Source organism: Phalacrocorax aristotelis, chromosome 13 (genome assembly GCF_949628215.1).
Source record: "Phalacrocorax aristotelis chromosome 13, bGulAri2.1, whole genome shotgun sequence".
Taxonomy (NCBI): domain Eukaryota; kingdom Metazoa; phylum Chordata; class Aves; order Suliformes; family Phalacrocoracidae; genus Phalacrocorax; species Phalacrocorax aristotelis.
In genome coordinates, this window is record NC_134288.1 from 18,019,554 (window position 1) to 18,035,221 (window position 15,668).

The 15,668-nt window shown below is 54.2% G+C and overlaps 2 protein-coding genes across 2 annotated transcripts in view; one reads left to right on the forward strand and one right to left on the reverse strand.

The window, feature by feature from the left end:
• The window catches only part of PEDS1 (plasmanylethanolamine desaturase 1), a 198,899-nt gene that overhangs the window by 160,170 nt on the left and 23,061 nt on the right, over positions 1–15,668 (forward strand). The gene's annotated exons all lie outside the window — the stretch shown is intronic.
• On the reverse strand, positions 5,622–7,998 carry CEBPB (CCAAT enhancer binding protein beta). Its single transcript, XM_075109033.1, is given in 2 exon segments — positions 5,622–7,130; positions 7,132–7,998. Coding segments are annotated over 2 exon segments (993 nt in total). The 5' UTR covers positions 7,666–7,998; the 3' UTR covers positions 5,622–6,671.

Consider the following 15,668-nt stretch of genomic DNA (forward strand, 5'->3'; position numbering starts at 1 on the left):
GCCCGATAGCTGAAGCCATACGTAGAGGCCGTCCGCCTTCTCTTCTGCTCCTTCGGATCTGGGGGCTCATCCCCGCGATCAGCACTATCCTTAGCTCTAACCACAAAAATATTTTCTGCCACCCTGGGTGGTCATCAGCAACTCAAAGCCGAAAGCAGTCCCGCTCGGAAGTTATCTTTCTTCACGGAGCTGGCACAAAAGCTGGCTTGTGTGCTGAAGTTAAGCGTAAGTGGCTATGGTCCAGCTTGCATTCCTTTAAGCAACCGAGCTCCTTGATAATTACTCCCTTTTTTGTAATCTCGTCTCATTGTGCCAAGTTATCCCAGAGATTTTATTCTGCTCCTCGTACATTTAAATGTTAGCCACGCTCAAGTATCTTCATAAGTGACATTCAGGGTTCATTTTCTGGCCTTTTGTACGTCAATATCAATAATTGAGACAGAATCTGTATTTTACTGTTTCGAATAAGACACCTAGGCTCAGAGAAGTGTGGCAAATCACTGTCAGAAACATCCACCCCCGAGTTATTGTCTAGATGGCAGAGGCTGGGGAAATTAGCAAAACAATGTTTCTGCTAGGAGCCACCGCTGCTCTCCTTCTGCTTCTCAAACCGGCTCCAGGCACTTTCTCTTGTTCTTGTGATTCCCTTCCTGAATTACTTCAGCCAAGTAATTGTTTCATCATGTTGCACAGAAATATTTTCCCATCGTGTCACCATGACATTCATCTCTAAAACCAAAGCTCCTCTCCTTGCTTATAGAAATTATATCACAAAACGTCTGCGGGCCCAGATCCCAGGTGAGCTAACGGAGGAGGGGAATGCAGCAGATGCGGCGTTAGAGGGATTTTTGCATTGTTTGAAGGAGACTGTGATTCCCATTACTGTAATTTCTAGGCGACATCAGTGAGCTGCTTACCACAGGCTTAACGAAGTGCTGTTGCAATATCCTAGCAAACCCAAGGTAGTTATAGAAAACAAACAGGCCGTTGCCCTTGGTTTGTATGGGGAGAGGGGCCACGGCATCTCGTAGCCCCTCTCAGAAATGACTGGCATGGTGAGCAGAGGTGTCTGCGTTCGAGCTCATCGAAACCAGGCCTGCTGACCCAGCCAGCACTTCCACAGTGTGCCTTACGGAGGGAACGTGTGAGTTCTTAGAGGATTTATTCTGCAAATTGTATGGAATTATGAGACCTAACGAAAACCTCTGTTTTCTGTTTCAGACCCTCAAGTCTGAAAAAGTGCTTTCATAGCTGTGATGTGTGATACAAGGATCCCAGAGGCAAGAGCGGCTAGGACCGGGCAAGGGGAAAACTGGATGTAGATCAAGGTCTCCCTTAGCTTTTAATTAGCTAGAAAATATTTTTGGAATTTATTATAATTTTAGTAGTAAATAAATAAATTTGTGAAAAAATAAAAACAAATTAGGGTTAAATTTGGTGCTGCTCTGTGAAATTGTGGCAACCAGTCAGAAGGTTTGGAACTAAATGTTGGAAATGCAACTCAGCTTCAGCAACTCTCAACCCATTTATCCTCGTTTTGAATTCCAGCCCTGCTTTTTTTCACATCCAGGCAGACCTAAGCACCTAACATCTATAGGAGGGGAGGAAAGCCTTTTATTCAAGACAAAACACCCAAACACTTTAGCAGGTGGGGAAATGATCACGAAAGGCGTTTTGGTTGCCAATGGGTCAAACTGACCAAATCAGAATGGCAGCTATGCTGTACTTGAGAGCCCCGCCTGACTGCGGCTCCCGGGGACGGGTGTGCTGGCCTCAGTCCCCGGGGTTGGTGCTCCTGGCGGCCTCGCTGCCGCTTCCAGGATCACCTCAAAGAGAAACTCTTGGACTTCCACGTGGTTTTGCATCAGCCTAACACCGCACCATAAATTTCACATGATCCTGATGTCAGCCCAAGGCTCTGTCTAATCTTTTTAGGTGTTTGCACACTCACCATAGATTGTGCTGCTCATCTACCCAGGCTGGGGCAAAACAGCCACCGTTCACGTGAAATAATCAGGAACCTCAGAAAACCTCAGGCTATTATCCAAGTGTAGAGCTTCTACCAAAGTTTAGCTTTATGCTGCAAAGATTAAACTCTCAGACTATGTTTTGGGTCCCCACAGGGAGTTAAGCAGAACTTCATTCTTTTAATGATTTCATTTGTCTGCTCAGCGAGTACCTCTCAAAAGAGAACTAATTGCCTCACATACTTAAGGTGCACTTTTGGCCACAGGGTTTTTATTGATTAAAAAAAGGTGATCAGAATTTGAATGGAATTGTTTCCTTGGGAGTAGTTAACTGTATTCCTAGTTTTGTTTGGATTTACTGATTAATGTATTAGGACCCTTTCAACATACATGCATAGGTTTAGATTTTTCTTCACACTTCACATCAGTATATGAGGTTTGCCCTAAAATCCCGACGGTTGAGCATTTGCTTAGACTAAAACATAAAAAAGGCCAACATTCAGGAGAGTAGTAATTTTTTTTTTTTTGCATTAGCAATTGATATCAAAAAGAACCAAACTCATCATTACCCCCCGTCCAGTGTATCATCATCTATATCCAGTACAACGTGAACACAGAACCCTGCCATTCCAGTTCGGTGGTGCTTCAGGCTCGCTCGGGGTCGGTATGAATGGCAGGCAAACGCAAGGCAATGCTCATTGTAACTTAAGCGATATCGCTATAAAGAACAAAAGAAGATGTGTAATTTGGCCTCATATACATTTGTTGTCTTTATTAAAGCAGATACTGGGTTGCATTGACTTTTATTCTGGTCACAGCTAATGAAACATTGCTCGAAAGCTAGCTAGTATGAGAGAAACTTGGTATTTTTATACACATCCACATCAATGACAGTCGTTCTAGCAATGAAACTGTAACAGTAAACATTGCGCACAAAGCTTTTCTCAGGTTGTAATTTCAATATCTGAAGGCTGTTGCAGAACTTCAATAAGGAAAAAACATACTGTTATCAAATGGGATCACGTCTCCCGCCCAATAACCCTTGGCTGCATGTGTGCAGTTTGGGCAACTTTATTTAATAGAGGAGAAACGATTTGTATAGAAACAAGTGTAAATTTTCCTGCATCCTCAAGAGTCACTAATGGTAGGCAGTGGGAAAAGCGTGAGAGCAACAGTGTCAGAGCTGCTCGGCGTTATATGTGCTCTGGGCAGATCAGCAGAGAGTAATAATTTCTGTTAATAGAACTGCTAACAAAAATTAGAGTTGTATTTTTAAGGATTTTGTTTTAAAATGATACATATGATTCCTTTTGCAGAACTAAGCACAACTGAATTCAAACCCCTAGAAAATGATAAAACAGTGCTAGATGCTTTGGAAAGGGGATGTCAGTGCTAGGCATTTGATCTTACAGACTTATTTCTACACAGGAGGAAACTGTTATTTCAGTAGTAAAGACCTGCATGAATCAATCAATGTAGTAAGTAATTTGAAGGGGGAGGGGGAGAAAAAAAGCCCAAACAAAATGCTGTTAATAAACTTCCATGAAATTCAAACGAGACTAGTGGAGTCAGTGCCGAAGTGCCTTAGCTTCCCCGCATGGTGTGCCCGCACAGAGCCAGCAAAGTCTTACCACAACCTGTGCTGAGTCGCTTCAGGCAAGGAAGCTCAGGAGACCCCATCAGAAGATAACCGAGAGGTACCAAGTACTGCTTCCAGTCAACAGAATCTTATTTGTAGTGGCAAGCTGTATCAATATTTGGAGCTGAGCCACTGTTTGGACAGGGATTTTCCAATTCCCCCACTGTGATTAGAAAAGGTATTTGGAATCTTTTGTCTACTTTAGTGCTTGGTGTTTTCTCAGATCAATTTCCAAACTATTTCTTTCCAGACTGTTTTTTCTAGGAAATGCTTTAATCACAGGGACTTTTTCATGTTGTTTATAAAGCCGGGTAATTTGTGACCTCTGTGCATTTAACAGCGCTACAAAGCTCCTAAAATGTAAGTTATGTGGGTAATACAAGATTAATAATGAAGGATTCGAGAATTCCTTTTCCGACTCCTTCACGGATTCCTTCTGAGACTAGCGTAAAATTGGTGCATTCATGTCCTCAATTTTCCTGCCTGTAATGGCACCTGACAAAAACTCATTGCTGCACGTTTCCTCCTGAACACAAGATCTGTAATCCTAATTGGAATACAGCAGTCATTTAAACATCATTCTTTAAACTGCAGCAACAGCGCCCTGGCTCTCCTGAACTGAGGCAGGCAAAGTTTAAGGATGGGGATTAGCTCACTCATGCCTGATAGAGCTCTATCTCCAAAACTGGACTATTATTTAAACAAATATAAATACCTTTAGTACATCTTATCTTTCAATCTACCCTGCCTTCCAGCCCCTACAAACTGAACTTTTGTTGGAAGCTTTGTCATGAAGAAAGAGAGAAAGAGAGAAAGGAAAGTATCTGAGGATGTCTTCAGTGCTCCAGCAGTTCCGCCCTCAGCAGCACTCGATTCTGATCGGGAGCACTGCTCGAGAGTTCGGGTAACATTACATGGCCTACAGCACAACAAGAAAATAGGATCTAACGATGTGGATAAGTTTCGTAACTAGAAGAATAGTAGAATAAACAGCCACAGGAGGCTGGAGTAATCATCGTCACGAGGGACAGTCAAGACAAGATCTAACGTCTATCTTGCCTGCAAGAACTTGAGTCATGCTGGTGCAGGAGCTAGCTCACCCAAGAAAAGCTATTCTTAGGGTCTCATAAAAACAACTTAACTGCACCGTACAAATTAAAAAGCAAACAGGAGAAATCTGTATCAGGACTAACACTCCACTGCTTACTACTACACAGCTCCTGGCGGGAGCTCTGGAGGCACTGGGGGAGTGGGAACGCGTAACCGATTTCAGTAGGAGCTCTGGGAGATTCACCCGCAGGAGGCTGTGATCTTAAGTGTCAAAAAAAGCAGGATGGTTCTTTCAGGAGAAAACACGCTTCGCTTAAAGAAACACTAGTAATAGGCCACAAATTCAAGATTTGTCGTTCTGCAATCCACTGCTGTTTGTATTGGAATGTATCGCAGCAAATTCAAGTCCACTGTCTTTATACTGAAAAATCCCTCTGTGTTCAGCTGTCAAACAGAGCGTGGGCAGAAGAAGCAGGGGTTTCTTTTCTGGGGTGCTGGGAATCTGGATCTAAAAACTTAGTGCTTAAATTTGGCCTAACAGGAAAACGGAAAATGCTGAGTAAGACCTGATCATTTGCCCAACTCCCTCCACATACCCAGCCTGAGACTGTTAACTTCTTACAGACCTCGTCACAGCAGCAGGAAGGGGAGAAGTAACAGCACCCAGGAGCCAGGGCAAGGCTGGCTTGTGCCGTCGGCAGGCAGAGCCTTAGTCCCCTTTAAAACAAAGCTATGGTTGCGACAAGCGCCCCTGTCCTCCTCTGCCGCCCCGCATCCATCGCTTGCCCCCACAAACACGCACGCACACAGAAGCTAACACCTCTCCGCAGAGAAACTATCTACAGTTTTTAGAAAAGTGTCTCAAGAGAAAAGACAAGTGAGTTGTTCGTACGCCTCTCACCTGGCCGGGTTTCGTGAGAGCTTCCTGAGCAATGACCGAAATTACCGACATCCAACAGAAATGCTACTTTCTCATGTTTATTCCTGTAAACTGCAAACATAAGAAATGCTGAATCATAACTTAGAGAATAGAAACTCTGTATATAAAAAACCCAAACTTCCAAGCTTCCTCCCTTACTTTTTCTTCCTCCCTCCCACTTCGGACTTGGTGTTACTTTGCCACAGATTGGCCCTGGTTCGGATGGCACATCTCGCTCTACCCATCCAGGCCAGCGAGAAGTGCAAGAAACCCCCCCCCAACACAAACACCTCCCCCCCAAACAGCAGCTAAAGTGAGCAGATAGACGAAATAAAATGAGGCAATAAGAACCGGCTAAAGCTTCCAGCTCTGCTCTTTGCTGGGTTTCTCTTGGGATTTTGGGTTTTTTTTTCCTTTCTCTGAATCACAGCGAAAGTCAAAAGACCCAACAAAAATCCTGACGCCTGATCACATCACTGAGCCAGATTCAGCTGCAGTTTCAACCCTGCGTTTAAGCTACCTTTAAACGTGCCTTCAAAATAAAACAAGCTACTTTTTTTAACCTAAAGTTTATTAAAATTGTTCATTGATGCTTCAAATGTAGCAAGAATGCCTGGATCCCAAAATATACATATGTATTTTCATATAGAAATAGAATAATATTTATAATAAAAAAACCTGTAGAACATCTTTAACAGATTACTCAATTCATGACTGACAGTTACACGAGATTGCATCATGTACACAGCATTCCCAGCCATGCTTAAAAGATTGCATCACTTTGCCCTCGCTCTCCTCTCGTTCTTTTAAATAACCCCAGCGCCCAGCAGCCTGCGGAGCCCGCCCGGGGCCGGCGCCCCACCGCGCCCCACCGCGCCCCACGGCGGGCAGCCCCCGGCCCCGGCGGCCCCGCGGGACCTCCGCCGGCATGTAAATAAAGACCGAAAACAAAACAAAACAAACCACAAAAAAAAAAAACACAAAAAAAAAAAAACAAAAAACCAACCAAAACAATAGTGAACCAGAACCGCCCGAGCGAGCGGCGGCCCGGGCTCCCGCCGCGCCCCGGCCCGGGGGGCGCAGAGCCGGCCGGGGGTCAGCAGCGAGGCGAGGAGGCGAGCAGGGGCTCGGGCAGCTGTTTGAACAAGTTCCTGAGGGTGCTCAGCTCCCGGGAGAGCTGCTCCACCTTCTTCTGCAGCCGCTCGTTCTCGGCCGTCAGTTCCAACACTTTGTGCTGCGTCTCCAGGTTGCGCATCTTGGCTTTGTCGCGGCTCTTGCGCACCGCGATGTTGTTCCTCTCCCGGCGGAGCTTGTACTCGTCGCTGTGCTTGTCCACGCACTTCTTGGGCTTGTTCTTGCCCGCCGCGGGGGCGGAGTAGCCCCCGCCGGCGGCGGCCGACTTGGAGGGCTCGGAGGGGTTGGGGGTGCCGGGGGGGCTGGAGGAGGACGAGGTGGACAGGTTCCCGCTGCTGCCGCTCGGCACCGACTGGTAACCCAGGTAGGAGCGCACGGTGCTGCCGTAGGGCGAGGACATGCCCCCCCGGTCCCGGCCCGGCTCCCCCCTCTTCCTTACGGGGCCCTTTGCAAGAGTCCAGGGTCTCGAAGACCGGCTCCACTTTGGTCTCCACGATCTGGGGCGGGAAGCAGCCCGGCAGCCCCCCCGGCTTGTGGCTCTGGCTGGCGCAGGGGTGGCCGTGCCGGGCGAGGCTGATGTAGGTGTAGTCGGGCTTCTTGCTCCCGCCGCTGCCTTTATAGTCCTCGGCGAAGAGATCGGAAAGGAAATCTTGGCCGCCGCCGCTGCCGCAGGGAGGCTCAAAGTTGCCCCCTGCTGCTGCTGCTGCTGCGGGAGGCGGCGGCTGCGCCGGCGGCTGCGATGCCAGCGGGTCCAGGTAGGGGCTGAAGTCGATGGCTCTCTCGTGGTCCCCTACGGTGAGCTCGGTCATGGAGCGGCCCCCGGCCGCCCGCGGGTGCAGCTTGTTGAGAGCAGCCAGACAGTCCGCCTCGTAATAGAAATTAGCCACTTCCATGGATTTAAAGGCGGGCGGCTGGAGGGGGAGGCATGCTGCGTCCCAGGCCACCAGGCGTTGCATGAAAGCAAAGGGGGATGCGGGGAGGAGAAGAGGAGGCGGGGGGGGGGAGCCCCGGCAGAGGGTCGCGGGGGTCGGGGGCTGCGGACCCTGCCTCAGTCCCTGGCGCCGGGCACGGCCCCGGCTGCGCTGCGCGGCGCTGCGCTGCCCGCCCGGGCCGGGGCTGGGGCTGGGCCGGGGCCGGGCCGGGGTCGGGCCGGGGCCGGGGCCGGATCAGTCCCTGCGGCGCGGCGGGGCTGCACCGCTCCGGCTGCTGCGGCGGGAGCTGGCGCCTCTCGTCCCGACCATCTGGTTGCGGGGCCCGCGTCCTCAAGCCTCTGACTTAGGAAAGTTCCTCTCCCCAGTTATTTATAGGGGCGGTGGCTCCATAGCAACAGGCGCGTCACCGCCTGGCCGCCCGCCACGCTGCACGCTCGGCCCGGCCCGGCGGCCCCGGCCCCGGCCCCGGCCCCGGCCCCGGCCCCGGAGGAGGCACCGGGGGAGGCACCGGGGCGGGCGCGGCCGTGCGGTGCCCCCGCCGCGGGGGGAGGGGGGTCCCGCAGGGCCGGGCCGGGCCGGCAGCGCTGAGCCCCGCGGGGACGCGCGTGTGCCGGGCCGGCGGGGGCTGCGCGGCGGGCGGGTGGGCGCAGACCCCGGCGCGGGGGGCACGGCGGCAGGAGGGCTCTGCCCGAGCCGTTTTGCCGGGGCGGGGGCGAAGCGGCGGCCCCGCAGCCCCCCGCGCCGCAGCGCGGGCAGGGCCGGGCGCGGGGGGCTGCGGCCGGGCGCGGCGCTCCCCTCCCCACCGCCTCACACGGGGGTGGCGGCCTTAGAGTTGGTCGCGGCGTATTTGCGTTGCGCGACCCGGTGCGAGGGCCGGGGCACGCGAGCGGCGGGACCGTGCGCCGAAAGCGGAGGGGCGGCGTGTACCGGGATGCGGGGGGAGAGCGGGATACGTGCGCGCGGACGGGAGCCCGGACGGGCTCGGAATCGCGGGGCGAGTTTGGGAAGGAAGGCTGGATCTTGATGTCCGTTTTAATTAAAGACACCCACCTTGGGAATCAAACTTACATTTTCACTCTCTTACTCCCACATTTACCTGTCTACAAGCTCGTGATTCATCCCCAGAATAAAGGACATTAATTTAAAACAAAACATATAATTAAAGGAAGTAGGAGTGTCCTTCACCTCAGTAAAGAAGACCTAGCACTGCAGGGAAAATGACACTGCCTCTCAGAATAATGTGAAGCAATCCTGCGGTGTGGGAAATATTGTAACGTTAAGCCAGAGGAACAGGTATTGCATTACCCGATTCAAACAGTCAACTGTTCATAATGTTCAAACCTCAGAACTTTGAAAAGAGGAAGGATTCAAGAATTGGTCCGTGGACCATTGGACTTTTTCTTCTATTTTTTTCCGTTTGCTTTTTCTTTTCACATTTTAAAAGGATTTTTTCTTTCCATAACAAAAGTACCCTAACAGGTTTTCAGGCTTCAAATATTTCTAGTTCCCTCTTTATCTACCAAGTTAATCTTTGGTGAACGCACCAGAGATTAAATTGGAGCTGGGCTTGGCCAGAGTGCTGGGTCTGGAGGCCGCAGTTGGAGCCCATACCTCCACAAATACAAACATCTGTATTGGGTGCAAATACTGGCAAGTTGCAGTGAGCCGGGGCTTGTTCGTCTGGCTGTTTACTCCCTTGTTCTGCATCTTTATCCTGCATTCTGATCTGGCAGTTACATCCAGCGGCTGCCCTAACCGGCCCTTGCAACTGAACTCTTGAAAGTCAGTCTCATGTGCTTCCTACCTCCAAAACATCGCAGGGGCCCACAAGCAGAAGGCCTCCTGCTGTGGCTGCCTGCTGGAATGCGTGGTTGGTCTTGCTTGGCATTACCCCGGCGGGTCTCCAGCTTGCCACGGCCGCTGGCTACGATCGAGCGCTGAAACCCGCCGGGAAATTTCCTGGGCAATTTTTCAAGATAGTTTTGGAGATCTATAATTTGTCCTCTTCAGATTTCTACCCTATTCTCTGCCGCTCTGCAGCAGAAGGTTGTACTCTGCCCGGGCCCATCCTCCCTAACAAAATAAAACGTCTGTGCCACTGTCATGTGAAACAGATTATATCAGGGATGGTGTGGCCCACACCTCCTTTCCAGGCCAGCGCTGAGTAATCCCGTAGTCACTGAGATCACACGTCAGCCTGGGCGGTAATTGAGGTTGGATGCCCAGCTTGTCCCCTCCTTCCCTTCTCCCCCCTCACCCCCCTGCTGCGCCTGCATCCCTTTAAACTTCCTCCAGCTCACCTCAAATCCCAGCATCCACTCTCATGGAGCCGACGTCCGTTCTCAGCTTCTCATGGGAACCTTGTTGGCAGGACTAACCACTTACCCAAAACCTTAGCATTCGGCAAGCAGGTTTTGAGCTAACTCTGGTCTCTTTTAAATTGTTTCTGCACTTGTCATAACAAATGCATGGCCAGAAATGGGGTTTTTGAAATGGGAACAGGTGCAGAGCGAGGCTCGCACCACGGAGGACTGGGTGGAGGTGTGAACAGACCAAGCTCTCTCCCTGCCAGTGCCACGGCCTGGGCGGATGTGCAGAGGCTGCTAATAATTGTCCTGGAAAACCTTCTCAGGGAGATGCTTTAGATAGGAAAAGAGATGCAGACGCACCTGGTGAAGGCATTGGGCACTGGTCTCACCGTCTCACCCTGTGAAACACCTGAGGGCTGCAGCCCTTCCAGAGGACGTCTCCCACCAGAGCAACTGCCAGCAGAAAGGCAGCACTTCTGTGAAAAGCACTTTCTTTCTAGTGATTTCATGATTTCTTGTTTTTAGAACTAGTCGGCTGAGGAAGGAGACAGCACAACTCATAAATTACTTAGTAAGAACATCAGCATTTTTGAGCAGGGGGAAAAAAAAATCTGATGCAATCAAATCCAGATTCCTCTACTTTCCTGTCTGCAGCAATATAGATACTGGGAGGGTAACAGGAGGATACCAGAATAGTGAAAGGTGGAGGGAAGAATCTCATCTCACTGCTCATTTCTGTCATGAACTAAATTCTGCTCTCCAGTTTCCCTTTTGTACTGTAGAAGCCACAACTTTCCATCTCTAGGCTCAGACCTACCATAAAGCATTGCAGAGGCATTTTCTTCCTGGAAATGTTCTTCTTTTCCAGGATTTCTCGCAAGCTCTCCAGTTCACGCGCTGCAGTGTCCCTGGAAGGACACCAGCTTTGGGCAGTTGCTGTCAGTTTAACGGTGACAGCTCAGACACCAAAGTGTTTGTAAGCAGGCCTGTGGGCTGAGGATCGTACTCTAGAAAAAGGCTGTCTGTAATTTCTGATGCTTCTTGCTGCAGACTTGTCTCATGTATTATCTGCCTGCAGTAGCTCTTAGCAGGTCAGTAAGATCAGAGGTGCATCATGCTGAACCCTGTGTGAACACAGCAGCTCACCCACAGACCTGCAGCGAAAAACAACACAGAGGGGCAGGAGGGGGGCAGAGAGGAAAGAAGTTAGTGCCAGAAGCTGTCAGCTGCATCAGCGAACAAGATGCTGTAGGTAGGATGTTGGAGGTGAGCTAAGGAGGAGAATGTGTGGGGTTCCGGTGTGGAGCAGTATCTCTGCAGGCTGGGAGAGAGCAGAGAGGTGGTGTGGAAAGGTCTTGGAGGGGTAGGAGGGGACCTTGCCTGAAAGACTGACTTAAATGGAGCAGTGTTGCAATAAAGGCTCCAAAATAGAGAAGTAAAATTGAAATTGATTTCTGAGCATGTTGTGCGCTCTGTTTTTCCTTCTTCCTAGCCCGAGGTCCCTCTTTATACATCCACAGACCTTATGCCAACGACAGCTCGTAGTTGTACCTGGCAGAGGCCAGATTTTGATCTATTGCTTTCCACTTGCCCTTCTCTGCTGTAAAAAACAGCACTTAGGAAATGTCCGACAGGGACAACCTCTCAGCTTGCAGAGAGGTTGGCTCTCCTTCCGTCTCCCCCCAGCTCTTAGACCAGGCTCTAGACTTTGCCTCACTTTAACATAAAAACCGATTGCCACATGCTCGCCCCTCTTCTGAACCAGCAGCTGCGACACTGCCTTGCAGTCCCCAGTGGCTGGGGGCTCCTGGGCAGCTGCGGGCCATGTCTCCTGGCCTCCTTTGGTTCTTTTGTTACAGACCACAGTCCTCCCCTTCCCTAAGTGCTCCCTCACCCCATGCTCCCATGTGACATGGTGATGCTCGGGTGTTTGTTGGTCTTCTGCTGATTTTTCTGCTCACCTCTGACCTAGCATGCTTGGCCTTGCAGTGCTGCGTTGCTCAATCCCCGCTTTATCTACACGTTGCTCTTTGCCCTACCGAGTGCTGCAGAGACGACACCTGAAGATTGGCACCACTGCCTCCAGCCGGTGGGATGACATGGGCGAAATACGTTCCCCTACCGGACTGAAAATTTTCCAGAGCAAATTGGAGGTCAGAGCACCCACTCCTTGGCTCAGCAAAAGAAAGAAAAGGAGGGAGGGCCAGAGAGCACCCAAACGCCCGTGGAAGGCCACAGTGACAAAGCAGAAGCTACAGCGCCCAGTCCTATGTTGCAGAGAAAGTCCATGCTGAAGCCATTTGGCTGGCGAGATGTGGGCTTGCTTTCCGAGCAGGGACAGTAAGGAGTGACTTTGTATTTTACGAGTAGCCCCTTTCCTTGTATTCAGAAGAAAATGGCAGGGATGCTGCTGTCCACTGGTTTTCCAGAAGTTCCGTATAGTTGTCTGACATTTCCTGGGTCATCGAAGCCTCCTACTTTGATCAATTTGTTACAGATTATACGTTAATGCTTTTTTCTAGGGTATAAAAACTTTCAAAAGATCCATCAAGGGAATAGAAGCCCTGTCCTTGGATACCCTGCTGAGCGTCGAAAGATCCCAGTAAAAGGAGTTGGTAATTCATTTAGGACATTTCTAAAAGAGGGGTACTATTCCCAGGTCCCGAGGCTGCAGGCCAGGTGCCTGGAACTCCGTGGTTTGCATCGCCAGGGGCAACATAAACCAAGGGCAGCCTCAGAGTGACCGGAGCGTGGGCTTAAGTGAAGAATTAAAAGATTTTTCTTCATTAAAAGCATTAAAGGTCTGTGCCCTAGACCGTACGATTACAATTACTTCTTTTCCATGTGGTGTCCCCTTGCGTCGAGCACCGCGGGGAAAGCAGGGCTGCCAGGGAATCGGTGGGGACTTGCTGGTCGTGAGCGCGGGCGGCCAGCGCAGCCCCTCGGGGGATGGGGTCGCGGGTGGGGGCACCCACAGCGCCCCGGCCTCCGCCCTCCGCGCGTCTCGGTCCCTGCCAGTGCCGCTCTTTGCTCTCCCACCCACCGACACCTTCCCGCGCCCGAGAGAGCCCGGAGGGAGCGCAGGCGCTGCCGGCTCCCTTCGAGCTGCGGGGGTCGGGAAGGGGCCGGAATCGCCTGAGCGCGGGGCCGGGGGCGGCGGGCGGCCCGCGGGGGCCGGGGTGCGGGGGGGGAGCGCGAAGAGGCCTGGAGGTGATGCGGGAGGTGCAGCGGCCGGGGCCGAAGTCATCGCCGCGGGGGGGCCGCGGCGGGCAGGGGGTGTCGGCTTTGCGGGACGCACAACACCCCGTGGTGGGCGGGACGCCCGCGGCGGCCGCGCAGCACGCGGAGCCTGCACCCGCCGGCGGGGCGGCTCTCCCGGGGTGTCGCTGCACCGGGACCCGGCCCCGGGGCGCCGCGTGGGGGGGGGGGGGGTCGCGCACGGCGCTCCGCAGGGCCCCGGGACGCCCCGCGCGGCCGCGCCCCCGCCACGCCCCCAGGGACACGCCCCCGTGGGGCCCCGCCCCACAAGGTCATGCTCCGCCCCCCGCGCGGCCCCGCCCCCGCGCGGCCCCGCCGCCCGCACGCCCCCTCCGGGGCAGCGCCGCCGTCACCGGGCTTGGAGCGCCACCTAGCGGCGCGCGGCGGGGCCGGGCTCCCGCGGGGCGGGGCGGGGCGCCCGGACGCAGCCCGGAGGAGGGGCGAGCCGCCCCCCGCCCCCCGCCCCGGAAGGAGGGGAGCCCCCGCTCCCGCGCCCAGGGCAGCCGGGGACAGCGGGGACCCTCCGCTGGACGGGCGGGGCAGAGCGCGGCCCGGCGAGGGGGCGGCCCGGGCTGCGCCGAACAGCGCCGCGGTGCCCCGCGGCGTCCTGCTCCCGCTGCGGGCTCCCGTCCCGGCCGTGCGGGGCCGCGGCAGCCGCCGGCACCCCGCGTCCCCTTTCGGTGCCGTCTCCCGAAGCCGTCGCGCTCTCGCCGCGCTGAACCGCCGCTCCCGGGGCGGGGGCGCCGGGGCTGCGCCCGCCCTCCCGTGGCCTGGCCAGGGGGGCCAGGCCCAAGCCCTCCGCCCCGCCGCGCCGGGGGGCGCTTGGACGGGGCGGCAAGGCGCCCTTCTGCGAGGGCTGTCCGCAGGAGCTGCGCTGGCCGCCTCACGGAAGGACGCGGCTTTATTCCGGCCGACACCGAGGCAAAACTGAACTGTTGTCCGAGAGAAGTTTATAACCCATCCAAGGCCAAACCGTGCGGCCTCCCCCGTGCCGGCGGCCCCCCGGCCCCCGCAAACCAGCACGCGCTGAAGGTGTCTTGGGAAAGGCTCCCAAGGACGGCACCCCCGTCACGACCGCCCGCGTGCCCCTCTGCACGTGGGGCCGTTCGGTCACGGCTCTCAGAACATATTTAAAGGTGCCGTGTCCCGCTCAACTGGCGTTAATGGCTTTGCGTTCACGCCACTTCCGTACCGGCGTCATCAAGGTCACCGCGACCCTAAGAGGGTGGCAGCAAGACCCCCGCATCAGGGCAGCCCAGCCTCACCCCAGCAGCCCGCAGCGCTGGGTGCCCGCCCGCAGCCCGGTCCGGCAGGCTGAGGCACCCCGAGCTAATGCCTCTTAACTGGCGCATTACCCAATTGACAGAGAACATGGAAAACCCCCCCCTCAGACAAGTACCTTCTTCTGTGTCAGCAGCAAATCATTGCCATTTAGAGTTTCCATAACCTCTGAGACTGAGATATGTGTGTATACGTACATCTATACATAAAACTCTTGGTGAGTCCAGGACTCATTGAATTCCTGAGCCATTTTTTCATCAAGAACCGCTGATTTGAGCACGTGATTCCGGCGCGTTATTCATTCCCTTGCGACCCTCGGGGCAGGCTCTGCGAGGCCCGCAGTGCGCCTTTTAGCCTGCTTCGGAGACGTGATTGCGGAGCGCCATAAGCGACAGTCCTCGGGTGGTCCCCGACGGGCGCTGGGCCGGGTGCTGGGGAGCCGCCGGGGGTTTGGAGCACCTGGCTTTTCTCTTCCCTCTCTCCGGGGGACCCAGCAGGGCACCCCCCGCACCACGGGGCCCGGGGCGACGCGTGGGCCCAGCCGTCAGGGTGCTGCAGCCGCGGGGCCCCGCCGATGCCAGCCCGCGCCGCTGCTCACGCCTGGCTGTCGAGGCACGGGGAAGCATTTCACTGACCGTGGGGTGTCGTTTTGAAACACGTCACCTTTGGATTAAACAGGTGTCGGGCTCAGGACATCAGCCTCCAGAAATGGATCCAGCTTTGATGTTTAAGTGGAGTCCTTTTGGTTATTTGAAACATTTCTTCACTTAGCGCTGTTTTATTTGGTCTTCAAGTAAATCTGTCACAAAAATGATTTTTTATAGACATGAGGTGTATCGCCAGGGGCTTTTCTTTCCTACTTTTTCTCTGTTTTTTCCCCTGGGTTTTCCCGGTGCTGGGACATGCATGCGTGGGCCCGGTGAGCTCCTCGGCCGGTGGCTGTACCAGGCCTGTCAGGGAGCACCGGCTGCATCGCCCAGCCCGGCGTCCGGAACCATCCTGCCGGCGCGGCAGAGGGAGGCTCCCGGAGCCACGGCTGATGCCCACGCCCGACGGCGGCCGGCGGCCCCGGCGCGGTGCGGAGGCGCGGCGGGACTGAGGGGGGGAGCGGGGGGCTCCGCCGGGGTGGGGGGGCACTTTCGGGGGGTACTTGGAGAGGGGAGGGAGGGCACTGTTGGG